Source organism: Leuciscus leuciscus (genome assembly GCF_965113295.1).
Source record: "Leuciscus leuciscus genome assembly, chromosome: 4".
Lineage (NCBI taxonomy): Eukaryota > Metazoa > Chordata > Actinopteri > Cypriniformes > Leuciscidae > Leuciscus > Leuciscus leuciscus.
In genome coordinates this window covers 48,342,016-48,357,667 of record NC_138728.1, presented here as the reverse complement: position 1 = coordinate 48,357,667, position 15,652 = coordinate 48,342,016, and the positions used below count along the sequence as shown (strand labels likewise).

At 38.8% G+C, this 15,652-nt stretch overlaps 1 protein-coding gene across 3 annotated transcripts in view; it reads right to left on the bottom strand.

Annotated features, from left to right (window-relative positions):
* Positions 1–4,161: 4,161 nt before the first annotated feature.
* Positions 4,162–15,652, bottom strand: part of LOC309496977 (NLR family CARD domain-containing protein 3-like) — a 78,522-nt gene continuing 67,031 nt past the window's right edge. For all 3 annotated transcript variants that reach the window (XM_082167181.1, XM_082167183.1, XM_082167182.1), the window contains 2 exons: positions 5,595–5,641; positions 4,162–5,097 (listed from right to left, as the gene is read on the bottom strand). In XM_082167181.1, coding sequence (XP_082023307.1) covers positions 4,562–5,097; positions 5,595–5,641 — 583 coding nt within the window. In that variant the 3' untranslated portion in view covers positions 4,162–4,561. The remainder of the gene's footprint in view (positions 5,098–5,594; positions 5,642–15,652) is intronic.

Genomic DNA, 15,652 nt, shown 5'->3' with positions numbered 1-15,652 from the left:
GGGAGAGCGTTCCACCAGCATGGAACTGTAAATGAGAATGTTCTGGAAAGTGATTTTGTGGCTTTCTGTGATGGAACCACGAGACGTCGCTCGTTGACCGATCGTAGGTGTCTGGTAGGGATGTAGACTCGTAGGAGTGAGTGAAAGTAGGAGGGAGCTGAGCCTGTGATAGTTCTGTAAGCAAGCGTCAGTGCCTTGAACTTGATGCGAGCAGCTACAGTGCCCTCCACAATTATTGAACCCCCTGGTAAATATGATCAAAATTGGCTGTAAAAAATAAATCTGCATCGATTATCCTTGTGATCTTTCATTCAAAAAATGTGCAAAATTCTAACCTTTCATTGAAGTAAAAGAATTGAAAGTGGGGGGAAATCACATTATGAAAGAAATGTTTTTCTCCAAAACATGTTGGCCACAATTATTGAAACCCCTAGAATTTTTTACGAGTAAAATATCTCTGAAGTATATTCCCATTAATATTTACCTTTTTTAGTACACCAGGGTGACTAGGAACATGAAACTGTCCAGCTATGACTTCGTGTTTCACAGGAGTTTAAATATGAGGAAACACAAAGGCCAAATCCCCTTAATCATCCATCACAATGAGTAAAACCACAGAATACAGTTCTGATGCGTAGCAAAAGATTGTTGAGCATCACAAACTAGAAAGTGGCTGTAAGACAATAGCTAAAGAATTGAAAATCCCCATTTTGACCATCAGGGCAATAATTAAGAAGTTATAACCAACTAAAGATGTTATGAATCTGCCAGGAAAAGGACGTGTGTCTATACTGTCTTAATGCACGGCGAGTATGAAAGTTTGAGTGGCCAAAGACTCTCCAAGGATCACAGATGGAGAATTGCAGAGATTAGTTGAGTCTTAGGGTCAGAAAGCCTAAAAAAAAAATTATCAAACAACCCCTACATCCCCACATGTTGTTTGGGAGAGTTTAAAAAAAAAACCTCCTCGCTCATCCAAAAACAAATTCCAGCAAATTTAATTGTCAGACACGACTGGATCTTCAAACAACACAGGGTTCTGTGGTCAGATGAGACTAAAACAGAGCTTTTTGGCAGCAAACACACTAGATGGGTTTGGTGAACACAAGGATAAAAAGTACCCCATGTGTACAATTTAATATACCATTGGATCTTTAATGTTGTGGGCATATTTTTCTGCTGGAGGTCCTGGACTTCTTGTTCAGATACATGGCATTGTGGATTCTATCAAATATCAACAGATAAAAAATCAAAACCTGACGCCTTCTGCTAGAAATCTTATAATGGGCCGTGGTTGGATCTTCCATCAGGACAACGATCCAAAACAAACATCAAAATCAAAACAAAAATTTGTTGTGGAGCACAAAATGAAGCTTCTGCCATGACCGTCTCAGTCCCCTGACCTGATGAGTGGGCTGAACTGAAGAGAAGAAGCACCAACATGGATCTGGGAATCTGAAGGATCTGGAGAGATTCTGTGTGGAGGAATGGTCTCTGATCTCTTGTCAGTTATTCTCCAAACTCATCAGGCATTATAGGAGAAGACTCAGAGCTGTTATCTTGGCAAAAGGAGATTGCAAAAAGTATTTAATAAAAGGGTTTCAATAATTGTGGCCAACGTGTTTTGGAGAAAAACATTTATTTCATAATGTGATTTTCCCCCCACTTTCAATTCTTTTACTTCAATGAAAGGTTAGAATTTTGCACATTTTTTGAATGAAAGATCACAAGGATAATCGATGCAGATTTATTTTTTACAGCCCATTTTGATCATATTTACCAGGGGGTTCAATAATTGTGGAGGGCACTGTAGAGGTAGCCAGTGCAGAGAGATGAACAGAGGAGTGACGTGGGCCCTCTTGGGCTCGTTGAAGACAAGACGAGCTGCAGCATTCTGGATCATCTGTAGGGGTTTGGTCGCACATGCTGGAAGTCCAGCCAGAAGAGCATTGCAGTAGTCAAGCCTAGAGATGACCAGGGCCTGGACGATAAGTTGTGTTGCATGCTCAGTTAGGAAAGGCCTGATCTTCCTGATGTTGTGCAGTGCAAACCTGCATGATCGAGCTGTCTTTGAAATGTGATCTGTGAAGGTCAGCTGGTCATCAAACGTTACTCCAAGATTTCTGACCGATATTGATGGGGTGATTGATGATGACTCTAGCTGGATGGTGAAGTCGTGCTGTAGAGATGGATTGGCAGGGAGGATGAGAAGCTCAGTCTTTGCCAGGTTGAGCTGCAGGTGATGTTCCTTCATCCATGTGGAGATGTCCGCCAGACAGCTTGAGACCCGTGCAGCTACTGTGGGATCATCTGGTTGAAAGGAGAGGAAGAGCTGCGTGTCATCAGCATAGCAGTGGTAGGAAAAACCGTGTGCCTGTATGATGTGTCCCAGTGATGTGGTGTAGATGGAGAAGAGGAGGGGACCAAGAACTGAACCCTGGGGAACCCCTGTGGTCAGCTGATGTGCTCTGGATACCTCGCCTCTCCATGCGACCTTGAAGGACCTACCTGTGAGATAGGACTCAAACCAGTGGAGTGAAGTTCCTGTGATGCCCAGTGATGAGAGGGTGGACAGAAGGATCTGATGATTCACCGTGTCGAAGGCAGCAGACAGATCCAGGAGAATGAGGACTGAAGATTTGGAAGCAGCTTTTGCGATCCGTAGGGTTTCTGTGACTGACAGTAATGCAGTCTCAGTTGAATGTCCTTTCTTGAAGCCAGATTGGTTGACATCCAGCTGGTTGTTTAGAGACAAGAAGGATGTTAGTTGGTTGAAGACAGCTCTTTCAAGTGTCTTCGCAATGAATGGTAGGAGAGAGATAGGTCTGTAATTCTCTACCAATGATGTGTTTAGCGTTGGTTTTTTGAGCAGTGGAGTAACCCGAGCCTGCTTGAATGCTGAGTTTCTATAGAGAATCATGAGATCCTTCATTCACACAGGAATTGATCAACAAACTGTGATATTGATTCATTCTCTTGAATATGTGTCTTATTTTCACAGCAATAGAGAGACAAAATAAAAGAGAGAGAAAACAAAGATGCTAATAAAAAGATAAAGATCAATCCAGAAACCCCCACTAACAGGTTTAGTACAGTATACAATATATTACAGCAGAAGCGTCTTTAACTAGATGTACCGCATCGCGGTACAAAATATGACCGCCGCTCAGGCCTGCACTGGCTTTCCACAAAAATAAATGACGTGGAGTAATTTGGCTGTATTGCGTGTTTATGTATATACCTAAAAAAAGTAATAGTGTGTGTGTGTGTGTGTGTGTGTGTGTGTGTGTGTGTGTGTGTGTGTGTGTGTGTGTGTGTGTGTGTCTGTGTGTGTGTGTGTGTGTGTGTGTGTGTGTGTGTGTGTGTGTCTGTGCGTGTATGTATGTGTGCGTACATGTGTGCGCGTGTGTGTTTGTGTGTGTGTGTGTCTGTGCATGTGGATTTGTATGTGTGTGTATCGGTGTGTGTCTGTGCGTGTGGATGTCAGTGTGTGTGCATGCTTGCGTTTGTTTGTATTCCTGCATGTGTGTGTGTGACAGTATCATCCTAAACCAGCAACCCTTCGCTCAACACCACCATCTACAGGCCGATGAGTGTACAGTCACTAAATGTGCACATAAATGAATTTATTTTATACCCCCCCATGGATGAAATTCTACAAAACTTAGCAGAGGATACCCCCAGAGGATATCAAGTTAATCATACACATGAAATATGGTGCAGTTCTGAACATCTCCACTGAAGATAGGGGCGATTAAAGCAGAATAATATTGCATTTTCATTTTTTATGGGAGGGGCGCAAATCACAAATGAGTGATTATGGGCTAGGTTGATGTGGGCCCTTAAGAGCAACATACCATAAAAATTTCTTCATCCTCGGTGCCACGGTTCAGGTAGTTATTTAGGAAAAACTGCATTTTTTGGGGTTTGGGGGGGCCCAGCGCGGGGGCGGGGGGGGGGAGTGGCCCCCGAGGACCAAACGAAATTTTTCCGTAGAAGTCTAGTGGGGCTACATGCCCACCAAATTTCATGTTCCCCGGTGTTTCGGTGTCCCTGGTATCGTTGACGAAAAATTCAGTAAGGTGACAAAAAAAAAACAAAAAAAAAACTTTGACAATCCCTATATGACCGCTTTCGCGTCATAATAATACAGACATAACCCACAGCAGAGGAATCATGTTTAATAATACACACATAACCCACAGCAGAGGAATCATGTTTAATAACACACACATAACCCACAGCAGAGGAATCATGTTTTGAACAGATGGAGAAGTTGAGATAAAACATCTCTGAATGTCTTAAACTGAGTTTAGAGTTGAAAGTCTAGTTTTGCTCGTATCATCCAGACATGTTTCAGTGAGTCTCATTGTGTCTCATATTTCCTCTCTCTTCTCTGTGTATCATTGTCTGTTTCTCTTTATTTCACTGACAGAAGTTCAGCTGTGTTATTAATGTAATGAAGAGACAATAAGAGACTCTAGAACATCTCACTGTCACTGATTTATCATGCAGCTCAAAGCATTATGGGTAGAGTCTCTCATCAGTCTATTCTCATTCATCAACACAGTTTCACTGATGATCCATAATCAACCCTAAACCCAGGATAGAGTGTGTGTGTGAATGTGGTCTGGACTGTGTGTATGAGGCTCAGTGTGTCAGAGACGCTGTAGAAGGACAGAGTTCCTGCACTGTGATCCACATACACTCCTGTTCTACACACTCCTGTTCTCCTGCTGATGATGGGCTTTACAGGGAGATCAGTCCATATGTTATTGTGTATGAATGTGCATCTGGAGGAAGAGCAGAACAAACTCCAGGACTGATCATTAGATCCAAACCAACACTCTTCACCCGGTCCCTTCCTGCTGATGCTCTTATATGACACTGATATCCACACACCTCTCCCACTCCACTCAATCTCCCAGTAACAGCGTCCACACACACTCTCTCTACACAACACCTGCTCATAATGATCAAATCTGTCTGGATGATCAGGATACGGCTGAATGCCAGTGTTAGTCATCACTCTGTTCTCCTCAGACAGACGGAGGTGTTTACTCACTGTGTTCAGATCCAGAGTGAACTGATGAGAATCTGATGGAGAGAAAACACATCAGTGAATTACAGAAACTTTCTATCTTGAGTCTTCATTTCAGATCTGACTAGTTCATTTAGGATTGTAAGCAACCAATGATAATAAAGCACTAAAGAAATATCATTCTGTAACAGCTTTTGTCCTGAATGAGGTTCTGACTGAAATCGCCATGGTTACCAAACAGAAAACATAGGATTCTTATGTTCAAATATTTCTGTAATCAGGAATTATGAAACTGTCTGATCTTTTACTGTTTTTTTTTTATTGCTTTGCCACAATTATCACAAGCAAGCATTATGTGTGTGTGTGTGTGTGTGTGTGTGTGTGTGTGTGTGTGTGTGTGTGTGTGTGTGTGTGTGTGTGTGTGTGTGTGTGTGTATATATGAGTGTGAGAGAGAGAGAGAGAGAGAGAGAGAATGTGTGTGTGTGTGTGTGTGTGTGTGTGTGTGTGTGTGTGTGTGTGTGTGTGTGTGTGTGTGTGTGTGTATAGACGTACATTTTCGTGGTCCTGCTGTAATCCTGATCTCTCCTCCATGATCCACACTACAAAACACACAGTGACAGTTAATCATTAAACACACACACACACACACACACACACACACACACACACACACACACACACACACACACACACACACACACACACACACACACACACTTCTCTCTGTCTCTCTCTCAAACACACATCTTCTTCTCAACATTAGTGTATCATTTTTTCTATAGTGTGTTGTCATGAGTCCTAATCACAAATAACAACAGATGAAGTAGCTAGGCTGCCTAAAAGAAACATCTGCATATAGCCTAATTTTATAATGGATCTATTATTTTTTATATAAAACACTTATCAGCTTATTTTACTCTGCTGATTATATTAAGATCTCTTTTCTGTACAACCAGCTCTGACGCCTCTGGATCCTTTTCCCTGGACATAAAGCAGCTGTGCTTATAGGGTCATGAAGTTAATTATCTCATGAACTTGTAACATTTTCAACAGATTTATCAAAAAAAATAAAAAATAATAATAATAATTTTGACTCTTCTTCTTTCAGAACAATTCTGTATGTAATACTGCATCTTCTTAGAATCATATAATTATTTAAATTAAGTGAGTTTTATATAGTAATATTGAATTGTACATTGTGTCGAGCTTACCTGTAGCTCAAACAGTATAGTGCTGGCGCTTGCAACGCCAAGTTCATGGGTTCGATTCCCAGGGAAAGCAAGAACTGATAAGAATGTAAATGTGTACCTTGAAATGCAATGTAAGTCGCTTTGGTTAAAAGCGTCTGCCAAATGTGTAAATTTACATTATGCTCAGTAGGAGCATGAACTTGAATGTTGTGTATCTAATGTCTTGTATTGGACATGTAGAGAACACTTTGTCTTTTTAGTGATTAAAGTCCTGTGAAAAACACTGAGAGGCAACCACAAACTATATTACTTAAATAAGCAAAACATATGATATAGTGATAATGAATTATTACAAATATATATACTGATTCTCTATGGCTAATATTCACATAGGCCTACATCACTAACCTCTTAATCATTTGTCACCTCACACGAATAGCATGACCCTCTCTAAAACAATAGGAAATGCTTTATTGTTTACTTTTTTGCTGACCTCTTTAACAAAAGAAATATGACACAATGGTCTATCAGTTTTATAAATAAAATGTAATGGGTGTGGGCCTCTTTTTATGTAATATAAATTTAAATTATGCCAGTTCTCTTCATTTGACTGGTACCATGAATCTCATTAACATATTCTCTTTACTTGTTATTCATCACATCATGTGCTTTCATTATTGTCGTCTGCTAACCGTTAGGAACAGATTAAAAGGTCTATAAATGAAGTGTCATTGTTGTTAGGCCATATACTGCCACAGCAAATGGATGCAATTAAAGTTAGACAAATCAAAAACTTTGCAGGATAACCAATATCCCGATCGCTGCTCAAGAAAGGAGCGTGATTATATAAAGAGGAGATGTGAAAATTTCACAATGAAGGGTGATGGTGTGTTAAATTGTTCTTCAAAAGATAATATAACTGTGACATTTATTTACTAACAAACATGATTACATTAGATGGAGAGCAGCATAGGTATGAAGGCCAAACTGGCCAATGGGTGAGAAAAATGTATACATATACATTGCAAAACAAGTAACTGTTCTCCATTAGCATGTAACTTAGTCTATAGTTTGTTCTCCCTTCCTTAGATTGAATGTTCAGAATGTGGAAGGTGGGACTGTGTGGTCAGATCTTCCACTGTTGGCAAATACAGCTGTCCTGAATGCATGCACATTTGGACTTTTCTTCCTTTTGTTATTGTTGCTTTCATACCTGTTAGCTAATGATGTTTGTTGAACATTCCCCTGAATAAATGCTGTGGGTAATTCACTGGATCCATAAGTATGGCTTCTCAATTTTCAACACTCTTTAGGAACATTTATGGAGTGTAGCCTACTGTATGCTTTATGCTTTGTTGATGTTTGGAGAAATTTTCATGGTAATCAGAGGCAGTATACATGGACTCATGCTTATGATAACTTAATTTCTTTAGCAAGGTTGGATAGGTTTTATGGTTTCAAACACCAGCTTAATTTTTTCAGAAGCTGTTCAATTGTTCCAGTAAGCTTTTCTGATCATAGCTTAATACAGTGTGTTGTGTCTTTGAGCTCCATTAAGCCAAAAAGTGCTTACTGGCACTTTAATAATAATTTATTATGTGATAATCATTTTAAAGATATTTTTAAAGAATTCTGCAATATTTTTAGAACTACAAAATCTTCTTTCAAGTCCTTACAGCAGTGGTGGGACATTGCAAAAGTTCAGATTGAACAGTTGTGCCAACAATATACTTGTAATTTCACGAGAGACATAAACTGTTCAATGAAAATAATAGAGAATGAATTAATGGAACTTCAGGGGGTTGCTGATACAGGACATTTGACCCATTTTGAAACTTTTAATAAAAAGAAAAATTATTTAGCTGAACTTCTAGACACAGTTACACAAGGAGCTCTGGTCAGATCACGTTTTCAAAGCGTAGAATTGATGGATGCACCCTCAAAATTCTTTTTTAATTTGGAGAAAAAAAATGGACAGAGAAGGTTTATTCATGCCTTACGCTCAGAAGCTGGAGTCTTGTTGTCAGACCCTTCTGACATTCGTAGAAGAGCAATTCGTTTTTATGAAGAACTGTACAAAAGTGAACTCACACATGAACAAACTGATGGTAATGTCTTTCTTAATAATTTACCTCAGTTATCCGAAGAAGCTAATGCTGGGCTCAGTAAAGCTTTAACTCTGGAGGAGTTGGAAAGAGCTCTCCAAAGTATGGAGTGTGGCAAAGCGCCTGGAGTGGATGGACTACCAGTCGACTTCTACAAGTCCTTCTGGCCGGAGGTGGGTCCGGATCTGCTGGAGGTGCTTGGGGAAAGCTTAGCCAATGGGCGGCTACCCACAAGTTGCCATAGAGCGGTTCTCACTCTGTTGCCAAAGAAGGGAGACCTGAATGATATTAAAAACTGGAGGGCCGTGAGTTTGCTGTGCAGTGATTATAAATTGCTCTCCAAAGTTTTGGCTAATAGATTGGGTGAAGTTTTGGAACAAGTTATCCATCCTGACCAGACCTATTGTGTACCTGGTAGGCGAATTTCTGATAACATTTCTTTTATTAGGGATGTTTTGGATTTGGGTAAGAGTCTCAATTTAGATTTTGGTCTAGTGTCAATAGATCAAGAAAAGGCTTTTGACAGAGTTGAGCATAATTATTTATGGAATGTTTTAGCAGCATTTGGTTTTAATCCTGAATTTGTTTCTATGATAAAGGTTTTGTACTGTGAAGTTGAAAGTATATTGAAAGTTAATGGTGACTTATGTGCTCCTTTTAAAGTTTTTAGAGGTGTTAGACAAGGGTGTGCCTTGTCTGGTATGCTCTATGCTTTGTCAATAGAGCCTCTTTTAAACAAGTTAAGAACAGATTTGCATGGAGTGTATATTTCAAATTGTTTAAATGTACTTAAATTATCAGCATATGCTGATGATGTTGTTATTTTAATTAATTGTCAGAAAGATGTGGATTTGTTGATCAAAATATTAAAAGATTTTAAAATGTGTTCTTCTGCGAAGGTAAACTGGTCTAAAAGCGAAGCGATACTGGTTGGGAGCTGGTTAAGTGGAGAACCAAACCTCCCAGATGGTTTAACCTGGACTAAGGAAGGTTTTAAATACCTTGGAGTGTTTTTAGGAAGTGAAATTATGGTACAAAAAACTTTGAAGGAGTCGTTGAAAAGTAAAAGGCCGCCTCGACAAATGGAAATATTTGCTTCCAAAAATGTCATATAGAGGGCAGGGCGCACATTGATTATTAATAACTTGGTAGCATCTTCTCTCTGGCATCGCTTAATTTGTGTTGATCCTCCACCAGATCTTTTGTTAAAAATTCAGTCAATTTTAATAGATTTTTTTGGGGACAAGCTGCACTGGGTTCCAAAAGCTGTTTTGTATTTGCCTAAAGAAGAGGGAGGGCATAGACTTATACATTTACAGAGCAGAACAGCAGCTTTCCGACTCCAGTTTGCACAGAGACTTTTAACTGGACAAGTGGACTCAAGCTGGAAATCCACAGCTTTTGCAATTCTGAAGAAGTTTGAAGGATTAGGCCTGGACAAGCCTTTGTTCTGGTTGCATCCTAAAAAGATGGACTTGTCCAAGTTACCCAGTTTTTATCGTAATTTTTTAAAAGTTTGGACGTTGTTTATAGTGCAAAGACTGAATACAGATTCCTTGTACTGGATGTTACAAGAACCTTTAATTCATGGTTCCCGCTTGGATATTTCAAGTAAAGGACCTTTCCCAGCAATTGAAGTAATTTTACTCCGTTCTGGTGTAATAACCCTTGGACATCTAGTACCGCTAGCAGGAACAGACTTTAAGAATGTTGATTTGGTAACTGAACATCTGAACATCAACACAACACGTGTGGTGGCTAAACTCCTTGAAAAGTGGAGATCTGCTCTTACAGCAGAAGAATGTAAACTGCTGGAGGACTACTCTGAGGGACTGATTACTCCGGACTGCAGAGATCCGTTTCCTAATCTGCTGCTATCACCTAATTTAGAAGAGTGCAAAGGTGTTTTTTTGTATTCTGAAAATGTGTCATTAATGGGTTCAGAGCCGGCCTCTGGAAAAGCCTTGTATAAAAGTTGTGTCAAATCTCTGAATAGAAGGTTTTTAGATAATAAAGTAGATACACCCTGGCATACCATCCTACAGATGGGAGAGGGTACAAAACCAGAATGGAGAGCTCTGTACAAGTCACCATTAACTATTAAGAAAATAGGCGATTTACAGTGGAGAATATTACATGGGGCAGTCGCAGTTAATGCTTTTATTTCAGTGTTAAACCCTGGTGTTGGTCATGGTTGTCCATTTTGTTTGATGAGAGAGACTGTGTTCCATGCATTTATGCAATGTTTTAGACTGAAGTCATTGTTTATTGTTTTACAGAAATTATTTGTTTGTTTTGGTGAAACTTTTTCTGTTGGACTTTTTATTTGTGGTTTTAAGTATGTTAGGAAACACCGTTTTCGGTGTCAACTTTTGAACTTTGTAATAGGCCAAGCTAAAATGGCTATTTATAATACTAGGAAACATAAAATTGAACGAGACACAAGTTACAATTTAGAAGCAGTGTTTTTCAATTCAGTGAAATCTAGAATTTTAATTGATTTTCGATATTTTTAAGCCATGAATGATCTTGTTTCGTTTGATCAGATTTGGTGCAATAAGGGGGCTTTGTGTGAGATTATTGATGATAACCTGCATTTTGCATCCCTCTTAAGATAGTTGTGTATGGTCTGTTCTGATTTTATTTTAACAGTGTGTTGATTGACTGGACAATGTTTAAATTTTTTTTAATAAATGGATTTTGAAATTCAAATTCTCTCTCTCTCTCTCTCTCTCACAAACACACACACACACAGCATTACATCTGAGAGGAGAGAGGGAGAAGAAAGTTGGTAAATGTCCGTACAAGATCATTCTTTATGTGTGTGTGACGTGTATTGTCTATGATGATACTGTAATCATTGTTTTAACGATGTGTGAGCAGGGACGTCGTTAGGCCTATTTTAGGGGGGCTGAAGCTACCCCAAAATGTTCCTAAGCCCCCCTAAATGATAAGAACAACAATAACAATTCGGTTTAGCAATAACCGTATCCTCGTTCATATTTAGACGCAACAAATGCGAAAAGTCGGAAGTTGGACAGAAGTACAAAGAGTCGTTGTGCTATCAAGATGATGCACCGCAGCGTCTCGTTGCATTGGTGTGAACTGTGGCAGCTTTCAGAGCGTTGCAGACCGGAGCGCTGCAAGTAACTGGAGGATTCATCTCGTCTCGTCGTTACTCTAGTTTGGTCTGAAGTTGAACTCGCTATGCACCCTCCCGCCCACACACACACCGATACACACGCTAATGGTGAAAGGAAGATTGGTAAGTGTCGAGATACGGAGTGAAATTGTAAGTTGTTTTTAATTACCTGCTTACCTTTAGCTACGTTTTCTTGAGGTAAAGGAAAAGGGATATTTTGGTTTGCTATGGAAAACTGTAGTCTAGCTAGAGTGAACAAGCAAAATACAAGAAATGGTTAACTTAGCGAGCTAAAACTCTTTATTCTTTGCCAATAATATAACCTATCTCTATAATAGGCATATTCTAAAACAATATCAATCCCCACAGAATATTGTTGTCACTGAAAACTAAGTGTCATAGGGTCCCTGTTAACGCTATTACCGTTGTATCCTTTAATTCATTGAGCAGATGCGATGGATATTCAAAGATATTTTAGCAGAGAGAAAGAGAAGCAGTGCAGGAGATTGGCAGGCCGGTTGATTCTGAGGGAGCCGGTGTGATTGAGGTCCGTAATGGTCTATAGGTCTAAGGATTGTTTTGTTTTCTTCTAACAATAAGCACTTGTTGGCAGGTCTAGGCACTATGCACAGGGGCGGGTCTACGTGGTGGCCAGGGGGGGCACCGGCCCCCCCTGAAATTCGATTGGCCACCCCAGGTGCCCCCCCCTATAAGATGTCTTGTGATTGGTTCATTTTACGACCAATCAGTTTTATAGACTCTACTGAAGTTTACTTCAAAGAAGTGCAGCGCCAGATAAACAACGGTCGTCGCAGACTTGGACTTTTACTTTATCAATCAAGAGTGGGAAGTCAAGACACCAAACAAAGAGCTGCCAGTCACCACCGAAACAGAAGTTTTAGTTCCAGCTGTTTTAGTTGAGGTCTGCCTTTTTCGACTGTTTTCCTCTCTTTCTGCTACTGTTTTTACAGTGCTGCCAACTCTCACGCATTCACCGTGAGACACGCAATTTTCATACTCTCTCACGCCACACATCCATTTTCTCACGCACAGAAAAATCACGAAGCAAAGAGGACACGGAGACCGACAGACTAGACAGAGCAGGTTACTTATGATATACAAAAATCTCAGCTCAGATTCTGTCAATTTTATTACGAAATTCAAACAATAAATACCGTTTTGGCGCTTGTAAATGCTACGTGACAGATAGTAATAGCTAATAGTAAAAAAACATGAATGAACACTGAAAGATACAGTACAACTTACCGAAATGTATATTCCTCTTACATAATATCGATCAATCAGTGTTTTTCATTTTCATTCGTTTTCTAATATTTCTCTGCCCTAATCCGTAAACAAAACAAACGTGACTAACTCGCTAGACGTGACTCATGATCATGGCTGACTTTGAGGAATTGTCAGACTCAGAGGAATTTTACTGTGTATCAAACCAAGATCCCGAACCATATAGGTTTGAGCCAGAATACACAGACGAGGAGTTACAAACTTTGGAAGCTGTAAGACAAGATGTCGAACAGATTGATGTCGAAGGGAGAATCAGAACGAACACGGACTGGTGGTGTAAATGTGGAACATGCCAACCTATGCCCACAAAAAAACCGAGTGTCTTTGTTGTAATGAATGGGACCGGGTATTGCCATCAATGTCAAGGGCTGATGACAATCAAAATATTTGCGTCACTTCCACGGAAGATTTCTCTGCCCTAATACACCCGGCAGTTGTCGTTTTTTTTTCCCAATGTGACAAGATCAACTGGAAGAAACGCCCCATGCCGAGTGAACCTAATGGTCAGCTGTCCACCAAGTAAGTGATTTTGTTATAATGATCATTCATAGTTCAATGAAATTGTAGTATTGCCATTGCATACAGTGTGTCTCGTGTGGGCGTCTCGTGTGCTGCGCTGATCACTCCGCCCAAGTAGCCACTCCGCCCAAGTAACGCTAGCTGTGCTCCTACGCCGAGTGAGAATATAGTTCCCAGTATTTATACGATTAAAAATGGTCTCTGTCTCATATAGCCTTGTTTTTTGTACATGCTGTGACTATACAGATCACAACATGTAAATAGGAAAATGTTTGAATTATTTTGTCACTTATTGGGATTACTATGCTAACACTATCCATTTACATCCAGTCTTTGTGCTAAGCTAGGCTAGCGGTGGGTGCGTCAAATAACACTTACAGAACGCACAGAAATGAAAAAGGTATGTATGGACTTATCTAACTCTGGGGGATAATGTGAATAAGCTAAAGTCTCAAAAAGTCGGAGTGTTCCTTTAAATCAAATCACAATAATTGAATTGAATTGAAATAATAAAAAAGCGTAGCTTACCAGAAATTGTATCATGTAAACATTGTAACATGTTGTCACTAAACCTAATAAAATTCAGTTTAGTTACTAAAATGTTAGTGACAATGTTAGTAAAATGTTTTTTTTATAAAACATTTTATAAAACATTATGTGTTGTTTTCTTTTGAACTGTTACAGTGCTAAAACTTTAACTCTGTGTTACTCAGCTTTTTTGTAATTTAATCTGAAAGAAATGTTGAATGAAACACTATGATGTTTTGACCAAACCATTTGAATTATTACAGTGGGGGGAATTTTGTATTTATTAATTTATTATTATTTGAAAGAGATTGTGAATAAAACTACTGTATATTGTAATGGCCAAACTACTTATTAAAAGAAAATAATTGACATCGTTTCTGCTTCTGGGAATTTAAAATTGCTCATTATTAAAAATTGTTTTTATTTGATAAACTTGTTAGTTTTATGAAAACACAAAAAATAATAAACACTGGCTCTCAAATTTAACTTAATGGATATATACAGGGATGACAAAAAACTAATTTAATCAAAATGTGCTTTATTACTACATTTGTTTACAAGTAACTTTATTCAAGTTAAAAAAAATAATAAAATCAATAGGATTTACGTAATATACTGTAGAATTTAGCTCTTTTTTTTGGTCACTGGCGGCCACCCCGTTTGGAGGCAGTGCTCCAGCATGGCCCCCCCACTGAAAATGCTCTAGACACGCCCCTGCCTATGCATAGCCTAAACTAAATTATTTCATTATATTTATTATATATGCTAGCTATACCAATTTAACTTTCTGCATTCATTGGCTGTGATAAATTAAATACGTAGATGTTACCTAAATGTAGGCTAAAGATGAGCAAATGCCCACAGATACGCATGTGAAACTAAAATGAAAGCAATCCTACATACAGTACATACTGTATATACAGTAATCATTACTCCAAATCTTTTATTCCTTCCGCCATCAGGTTATTGTATTTAGACAGTAGCCCCTTTAAATAGGATCCGTATCAATAGCTTACATGATAAAGTATGCAGTGATGCCTATTTTTTCTTTTTCTTGTACTGCTATTTGTCATATTTGTTTAACTTAGATGTGAGTGCAAAGATTTTGCGAACACAAGTTAAAAATACCCGAGTCACTGTGCGAGTCACTGCGGCTGACATGCATTTGTCACTCGTGCGTTCACTGTGTGATGTGTCAGTTATAGGTAACGTGTGTCCCCAGATGAGCAAGAGTGCCGTTTCCCGTCCACAACTGCAAATGTGATATTTATTTTACACAACAGTTACATTAACAATAAGTTAACATTGTGAGTTACTTTATAGACACATTATTGTCAATATTGGTTGTTTTCCATAATTTCGCTGACGAGAATTTCAAAATGAAACCGTAGCAGAGTCTCAGTGCATAACAGACAGCGAAGATTTTTTTTAACGAAATCCACGTTTTGAACGAATCATTTTAACGATTCAATGAACAATCACTTGCTTTTCCTGAATGAATCAGCCGTTTGAACGAATCAGTTGAATGAATGACTCCCTCAACTCACTTATTAAGACAGTGACTTGCCGCCACCTACTGGCAGGTTTAGTTTCATATTAAAAATAGCTACCCCTAAATTAAAACATTAAAATTAGAAATAATTTCATATTTAAATATTGAATAATAATAATAAAATAAAAAAACAGTCTCATAGTTTATTTATGCAATATTGCGATTTGTCAATATTGCGCTCCCCTAATGTACGGTATTAATCTCTTCAGGTCTTAAAAATCCTTAAATTTGACTTTAAAAATTGTGAAGCAACCCTGATTCTCTCTCTC